General features: G+C 40.0%; 3 protein-coding genes across 3 annotated transcripts; all 3 read left to right on the forward strand.

The window, feature by feature from the left end:
* The first annotated feature begins 1189 nt into the window (after window positions 1-1189).
* LOC133019953 (olfactory receptor 2AT4-like) lies at window positions 1190-2164 on the forward strand. Its single transcript, XM_061086550.1, has one exon. The coding sequence runs from the start codon at window positions 1190-1192 to the stop codon at window positions 2162-2164; it is 975 nt and encodes a 324-aa protein (XP_060942533.1).
* A 2212-nt stretch (window positions 2165-4376) lies between these two features.
* On the forward strand, window positions 4377-5384 carry LOC133019812 (olfactory receptor 1M1-like). Its single transcript, XM_061086382.1, has one exon. The coding sequence runs from the start codon at window positions 4380-4382 to the stop codon at window positions 5382-5384; it is 1005 nt and encodes a 334-aa protein (XP_060942365.1). The 5' UTR covers window positions 4377-4379.
* Window positions 5385-7612: 2228 nt separating this feature from the next.
* Window positions 7613-8623, forward strand: LOC133019813 (olfactory receptor 1M1-like). Its single transcript, XM_061086383.1, has one exon. It carries the CDS (start codon window positions 7613-7615, stop codon window positions 8621-8623), a length of 1011 nt encoding a protein of 336 aa, XP_060942366.1.

Here is an 8623-nt window from a genome sequence, read left to right on the forward strand (position 1 = left end):
TCATACTTCCCGAGCTTGCGTACCCCATATGAAACTGCTCCCCATGTCGAACCCGGAAAGACACGTCCAGTGTCTGAGACTCAGTGTCCAAAAACATAAACGCTTGTCTCCGCAGAGACTGGACATGTTTTAGCTTCAGGTCTCTTCCGAGGCGCCTCAGCTCTCGCTCCAGAGCTTCATTGGGGATGAAAGGAGGGACGTCGGACACGGTGATCCGGGTTGAAGCAACCGCTAGCAGGGAAACCTGAATAAACTCCTCCTCTACTGTTAACCCGCTTTCAAGAGTCCAGATCTTTAAAAAATATCACCAGTGCTTTATTCATCCGGGAAGCGTAAGAGATGTTCCTGTGTACTACCTGCGCTCCACTGTGGAGCTGAGCTGTGGCACCAGCCTGACGCCATGTCTCAGGGACATCGGCGGCGTCCCTTGGGACGCCATACCCACCACAAGACAAGGAAAACACACAGAAAACTACAATAAACGTACACAAACACTACAAAACAATGATCATACAATAAACATACAGTAAGAAAACGGCAATTAAACGGCTTTGACTTCCTCTGTATCAGTCGGACGTAGAAATCGTTGAAGTCAACCTGGAAATCAAGTGAGATTCTGTGACTGAGTTTTTTGAACTGGACTAAATATTAAGTAAAACCTTTAGTGATCCATGTTTGTACCATGTTGTGATTTGTACTTCCGCATAGGCTTTGATAAGTTTGTATGTTTTTGAAAGTGGCGTCATGAGACGCTCAAACTCACTTTGTATCATTCAGAGCAATAATTGTATGACACCAGAGAAGTTCAGTCGGAGCGAACAACAACCTGCTCTCCATGGATCAAAGTAACCTCAATAATAAAAGTTTTATCTCAGGAGATCAATGAGGACATTATATATCTTCCACTGTTCCCTGGTCAGATGTATTCGCGTGCGGATGAAACATCAGACAGAGCTGCTGCTGCACAATCTTTTTATTAACAGCATCAGGTATGGAGTAGTCAGATTTGTATTTTTCTGCTTTGCATGTATTTTGTGATTATATTCAATGTAATGATAATGAGATTATACATGCGTCCATGGGTGTATTGAGGTCTAATGTAGAATAAGATGTTAATGTCCTTGTTCTTTAGACTGAAAAGCCTTCACACAGAGGCCGACCTCCAGCACTCAGCCTCTGGAGCTCAAATATGTCTTTTCCCAGGACTGTTTTAAACGACTCTGTCATCGTTCATCCTCCAGGCTTCTACATCATTGGATTTTTGAAGATTCCCTCCGTCAACGTCTACTTCATCTTTCTGGCTTTTGTCTACGTGGTCACGGTTCTCTTCAACAGTTTATTGATCTATGTAGTTGTCTCTAATCGTTGCTTACACACTCCAAAGTTTCTGGCTGTGGTCAACCTGGCAGTGATCGATTTGATCCTGAACACGTGCACGATTCCCAGCATGATAAAGATATTTCTCATGAAGGATAACTTCATTCCATTCAACCTATGTTTTGTACAAATGTACGTGTATTACAGCTGTGTCTCATTGGAGTCGTACGCTCTTGCTATACTTGCTTATGACCGGTTGATTGCAATATGCTTCCCTTTGCGTCAGAACTCGATCAACACAATAAGAAGCATGTCTTGTATTGTCGGCCTGAAGTGGTGTGTTGCTCTGGCCGTGATGGCATCTATAACCATTATAATGACCCGACTGTCTTTCTGCAGATCTGTCAGTGTGTTCAGCTACTTCTGTGACTATGCACCTGTGTTCAGACTCGCCTGTAATGACTACACCATGCACTGGTCTGCAGCTTCTGGCATGACTTTTATGACCCTTGGACTTCCCTTGATCTTTATTTTTCTATCTTACCTCAGCATCCTGGTGACAGTGTTCAGGATGAAATCTTTAGGAAGTCGATTCAAAGCTTTGGCCACGTGTGTTGAACATTTAATCCTTGTTACTATATTTTACATTCCTCTACTGGTCATTTTCCTGATTGGGTTTTTTCTGAGAGTCGTTGAGCCGAACCAGCGTGTGCTCAGTCTTTCTCTTGCCTCCTGCATCCCCCCCTGCGTGAATCCTATTGTATATTCATTGAAAACTAAAGAGATAAAAGTCAGAGCCCTGGCACTGATCAGAAAAAATAAAATCAGCACATTACAAAAAAACTAATCTTGGAGGGTCAACAAAACACAGCAATAATTTAGGATTAATGGTTTACAGCCTGATATAATGTATAGTCTTAAGACAAATAATAATCACAACTTTACCATTGAAATATTGCAAACATATTATTTTTGCTGTGTTGAGTTTACTGATGAATTTATAAATGTGTAATTGTTTAATTTTACCACTGTCGTGTAACATCAAGCTTAATAATATTTAAACTGTCTTTTGTTTCCCCACTTATCTGACTTATTACTGTATAGATGTGATATAACTGTGATAAAACATCTTTTTATCAAAATAATCATTTTGTTCATCAGTAATGCTTCACACTCTGATTGCACCATATATACTCTGTGGCTAAGGGGGTAAAGCGGTCGGCACAGGGAGAACATGAAACCTCAACAAAAAACTGGTTTAAAGAATCATAGCAGTGAAAAGTGTGTAAAGTGTATATTATTATTATTATTATTAATGTTATTATTATTATTATTATTATCTATGTTATTTATTGAACAACTTTTAAGAGTGTGTAAAAGTCAGTGGTTAAAATTAAATGTACTTTGCATATAATGAAAGCTCCATAAAAACATTATTGTGCACATCCACTTGTTCCCCAAAAGTTTTTAATTGTTTTTATTCTTAATAGGTGCAACTGAGATTAATTAGCGTAAAGTTTAACCACAAAAAGCTTCAGTTGTTTCAGACAAGGTCGTTAACTATGACTCTCTGGTGACGTATCTCTCATTAGAACCGTTTTGTTTGCTCACAATCGTCTGTTCAATGAGAAATTTATCCTCAGGGAACTTGATGCAATAGTCGAGTCTGTTGCACTGTGAAAACCAAGTTATCAAAAAGTTCTCAAAGTTTTATAAAGTGTCTCATGAACGTGGTGGAAGAGTACATTTATTTGTATCTACATAAGCAATATCATTTCTCCTCTGAGTTTAATGTGACCAAGCACAATAGAAAAACTGTGGACAGATTAGATTAGATGATTAGATTAGATTCAACTTCATTGTGATTGCACAGAGTACAAGTACTTAGCCAATGTAATGCAGTTTAGCATCTAACCAGAAGTGCAAAAAAAAGCAGTAAAAGTGCAGAGTATGTGCATATGTAAAGTGGAATATGTAAATAAATAAACAAACAAGATTCTGACTTCTTCACCTCTTCACAGAAGGTCAGAGGTCGTCCTCAGCAGGCCGGACAGTTTTCTTTGCTCATGGTCAAAGTGGACTGGATCTCAGCTGCTTGATCAGCAAAGACTCCGACTTAATACTGAATTTATCACATGATTCAAAAACGTTTAAATCAAACTTGCACATTCAGTTAAACAGTTCTATCAAAGAACAGTGAGAGGATCGAACTAATCAAATCATTTAGATTAGAACAATTAGGAGTTTGTTATGAGTGTGTATCCAGTTAAATCCAAAGCTGACCTTTGGTGCTGCTCTCTATGGATTCAATTAAACGGCTTTGACTTCCTCTGTATCAGTCTGACGTAGAAATCTCTGGAGATTAATGAGGAAAGTATATTTTCTGCCGTCAAAGAGTCCAACAGCTGCTGCAGACACTTCTGCTGCAGGAGTTGGATTCAACGCAGGGTTGAAGTCAACCTGGAAATCAGGTGAGATTCTGTGACTGAGTTTTTTGAACTGGACTAAATATTATGTAAAACCTTCAGTGATCCATGTTTGTACCATGTTGTGATTTGCACTTCTGCATTGGCTTTGATAAGTTTGCATGTTTTTGAAAGTGGCGTCATGAGATGCTCAAACTCACTTTGTATCATTCAGAGCAATAATTGGATGTTTATTTTGAGCACCAGAGAAGTTCAGTCGGAGCGAACAACAACCTGCTCTCCATGGATCAAAGTAACCTCAATAATAAGAGTTTTATCTCAGGAGATCGATGAGGACATTATATATCTTCCACTGTTCCCTGGTCAGATGTGTTTGTGTGCGGATTAAGCATCAGACAGAGCTGCTGCTGCACAATCCTTTAATTAACAGCATCAGGTATGGAGTAGTCAGATTTGTATTTTTCTGCTTTGCATGTATTTTGTGATTATATTCAATGTAATGAGAATTAGATTATACATGCGTCCATGGGTGTATTGAGGTCTAATGTAGAATATGATGTTAATGTCCTTGTTCTTTAGACTGAAGAGCCTTCACACAGAGGCCGACCTCCAGCACTCAGCCTCTGGAACTCAAATATGTCTTTTCCCAGGACTGTTTTAAACGACTCTGTCATCGTTCATCCTCCAGGCTTCTACATCATTGGATTTTTGAAGATTCCCTCCGTCAACGTCTACTTCATCTTTCTGGCTTTTGTCTACGTGGTCACCGTTCTCTTCAACAGTTTGTTGATCTATGTAGTTGTCTCTAATCGTTGCTTACACACTCCAAAGTTTCTGGCTGTGGTCAACCTGGCAGTGATCGATTTGATCCTGAACACGTGCACGATTCCCAGCATGATAAATATATTTCTCATGAAGAATAACTTCATTCCATTCAACCTATGTCTTGTACAAATGTTTGTGTATTATACCAGTGTCTCATTGGAGTCGTACGCTCTTGCTATACTTGCTTATGACCGGTTGATTGCAATATGTTTCCCTTTGCGTCAGAACTCGATTAACACAATACGAAGCATGTCTTGTATTGTCGGCCTGATGTGGTGTGTTGCTCTGGGAGTGACGGCATTTACAATCATTATAATGACCCGACTGTCTTTCTGCAGATCTGTCACTGTGTTCAGCTACTTCTGTGACTATGCACCTGTGTTCAGACTCGCCTGTAATGACTACACCATGCACTGGTCTGCAGCTTCTGGCATGACTTTTATGTGCCTCGGACTTCCCTTGATCTTTATTTTTCTGTCTTACCTCAGCATCCTGGTGACAGTGTTCAGGATGAAATCTTTAGGAGGTCGATTCAAAGCTTTGGCCACGTGTGTTGAACATTTAATCCTTGTTACTATATTTTACGTTCCTCTACTGGTCATTTTCCTGATTGGGTTTTTTCTGAGAGTTATTGAGCCGGACCAGCGTGTGCTCAGTCTGTCTCTTGCCTCCTGCATCCCCCCCTGCGTGAATCCTATTGTATATTCATTGAAAACTAAAGAAATAAAAGTCAGAGCCCTGGCACTGATCAGAAAACATAAAATCAGCACACTACAAAAAAAAAAGTCTTGGAGGGTCAACAACACCCAGCGATAATTTAGGATTAATGGTTTAAAGCCTGATATAATAAATAATTGTATGACAAATAATAATCCCAACTTTAATATGAAATAATGCAAACATATTATTTTGGCTGTGTTGAGTTAACTGATGAATTTATAAATGTGTAAATGTTTAATTATAACACTGTCGTGTAACATCAAGCTTTATAATATTTAAACTGTATTTTGTTTCCCCACATATCCGATTTATTACTGTGTTGATGTGATATAACTGTTGATAAAACATCTTTTTATCAAAAGAATAATTTTGTTCATCAGTAATGCTTCACACTCTGATTGCACCACATATACTCTCTGGCTGAAGGGGTAAAGCGGTCGGCACAGGTAGAACATGAAACCTCAACAAAAACTGGTTTAAAGAATCATAGCAGTGAAAAATGTGTAAAGTGTATATTATCATTAATACTATTTAAGTTATTATTACTATTATCTATGTTATTTATTGAACGACTTTTAAGAGTCTCTAAGTCATGATGCCAACTACAGATCAGTGCTTCCCCATGAAACACATCCAAGTGGACGAGTAATTATAAAAGTAAATAGGAATCTTAAATTTAAATCTTCTTTTTTAGTTGTGATGAATGCTGTCACAGCCCGGCTTGCGACTGTGGCAAGGAGGAGACGACATGGGTGAACTGTTGCCTTTTACAGAATATTTATTAACCAAAACAGCCAACAACCAAGTCTCCACAAGACAAACAGAAAAGGATGGAAGCGTCTGGGAGAGCACACCTCGTCCCAGAGGCAGTGTGAAAAACCCGGAGACGGATCTGCCAGGCCTTTTAATGGACAGAGCACACCTGGCCGCGGTGTGCTCTGATTTACTCTGACGCCCACTCCACCTGTAGCTCTGAAAGAACAGGGACACCTAGTGTCCGGGTGAGGGTGGAAGGGGTCGTCACAATGAAAAAGTCAGCGATGAACAATGAATGTACTTTGCATATAATGAAAGCTCCATAAAAACATTATTGTGCACATCCACTTGTTCCCCACAAGTTTTTAATTGTTTTTATTCTTAATAGGTGCAACTGTGATTAATTAGCGTAAAGTTTAAACACAAAAAGCTTCAGTTGTTTCAGACAAGGTCGTTAACTATGACTCTCTGGTGACGTTTCTCTCATTTGTTTGCTCACAATCGTCTGTTCAATGAGAAATTCATCCTCAGGGAACTTGATGCAATAGACAAGTCTGTTGCACTGTGAAAACCAAGTTTTAAAAAAGTTCTCAAAGTTTTATAAAGTGTCTCATGAATGTGGTGGAATAGTAAATCTCAATATCTAAATAAGAGACATCATTTCTTCTCTGAGTTTAATGTGACCAAGCACAAGAGAGAAACTGTGGACAGTTCTGACTTCTTCACCTCTTCACAGAAGGTCAGAGGTCGTTCTCAGCAGGTCGGACAGTTTTCTTTGCTCATGGTCAAAGTGGACTGGATCTCAGCTGCTTGATCAGCAAAGACTCAGACTTAATACTAAATTCATCACATGAATCAACAACGTTTGAATCAAACCTGCACAATTGTAGTTTTTGTCCATTATTCATTTCAGGGATATTAAATGACTTAAGGTTATAAGGTGGTGATGAAGGGTAAAGGAACCAATCAACTCAATCGTTACATAAAAAGATAAAGACCAGAGTTTCCGAAGAAAGTGGTTCACATTATAAATAAAATATATGAAATCAAGTCTTTAATACTTGAACCCAATGATGGCTGCAGCAAATTCAATTTTATTATAATTTTTATTATTTTTGTTGGTTGGTATTTGAAAAAGAAGAAGAAGAAGAAGACGAAGAAGAACAGTACTAACAACAATCATGTTGTATTGCACTTTATAAAACACTCTAGGAGTTTGTTATGAGTGCGTATCCAGTTAAATCCAAATCTGACCTCTGGTGCTGCTCTCTATGGATTCAATTAAACAGCTTTGACTTCCTCTGTATCAGTCTGACGTAGAAATCTCTGGAGATTAATGAGGAAAGTATATTTTCTGCCGTCAAAGAGTCCAACAGCTGCTGCAGACACTTCTGCTGCAGGAGTTGGATTCAACGCAGGGTTGAAGTCAACCTGGAAATCAGGTGAGATTGTGTGACTGAGTTTTTTGAACTGAACTTAATATGATGTAAAACCTTCAGTGATCCATGTTTGTACCATGTTGTGAATTTCTCTCTTTCTCAGACTGAAGAAGCTGTGTGAGCTCAACTATGTCTTTTCCCAGGACTGTTTTAAACGACTCTGTCATCGTTCATCCTCCGGGCTTTTACATCATAGGATTTCAGTTGTATCCCTCCATCAGTGTCTACTTCATCTTCCTGGCGTTTGTCTACGTGGTCACAGTTGTATTCAACAGTTTGGTGATCTACGTCATTGTCTTTAACCACAGTTTGCACACGCCAAAGTTTCTGGCCGTGGTCAACCTGGCAGTGATCGACGTGATCCTGAACACGTGCACGATTCCCAGCATGCTAAAGATATTTCTGGTGAAGGACAATTTCATTCCCTTCAACTTGTGCTTGGTTCAAATGTTTTTCTACTATGCTTTTGGGACTCTAGAGTCGTGCGCTCTTGCTATACTTGCCTACGACCGGTTGATCGCGATATGTTTCCCCCTGCGTCACAATTCCATTAACACCCTGCAGAGCATGTCTTGTATTGTGGGCCTGGTGTGGTGCTTTGCTCTGGGAATCTCTGCGTTTTCTGTGGCTATAATGAATCGACTGTCTTTCTGCAACTCTGTCAGAGTTCTCAGCTACTTCTGTGACTATGCACCTGTGTTCCGACTCGCCTGTAATGACTACACCTTGCACTGGTCTGTGGCCTCTATGTTCACTTCCCTGGTCCTCGTTGGACCCTTCACTTTCATCCTTCTGTCTTATCTCAGCATCCTAGTGACAGTGTTGAGGATGAAATCACTGGACAGTCGGGTCAAAGCTTTGGCCACGTGTGTCGAGCACCTGATCCTCGTCGCTGTGTTTTACATTCCTCTCATCACCATTTTCACCGTAGGGTTTTACCTGCGAATCATCGACGCGGACCAGCGAGTGCTGAGCCTGTCCCTGGCCTCTTGTCTTCCACCCTGCGTGAATCCTATTGTGTATTCCCTGAAAACCAAAGAGATCAAAACCAGAGCGCTGGCGCTGGTGAGAAAATATAGGTTTGGGGCAGACCGTTTTAAGAGCAAATCTCGGAGGGTTCTTCCAGTGAAAAAAAAGTGA

This window comes from Limanda limanda, chromosome 14 (genome assembly GCF_963576545.1).
Source record: "Limanda limanda chromosome 14, fLimLim1.1, whole genome shotgun sequence".
Taxonomy (NCBI): Eukaryota; Metazoa; Chordata; class Actinopteri; order Pleuronectiformes; family Pleuronectidae; genus Limanda; species Limanda limanda.

Coding starts and splice junctions, on each gene's coding strand:
- LOC133019953 (XM_061086550.1), top strand. CDS start 1,190: ATGTCTTTTCCCAGGACTGTTTTAAACGACTCTGTCATCGTTCATCCT.
- LOC133019812 (XM_061086382.1), top strand. CDS start 4,380: ATGTCTTTTCCCAGGACTGTTTTAAACGACTCTGTCATCGTTCATCCT.
- LOC133019813 (XM_061086383.1), top strand. CDS start 7,613: ATGTCTTTTCCCAGGACTGTTTTAAACGACTCTGTCATCGTTCATCCT.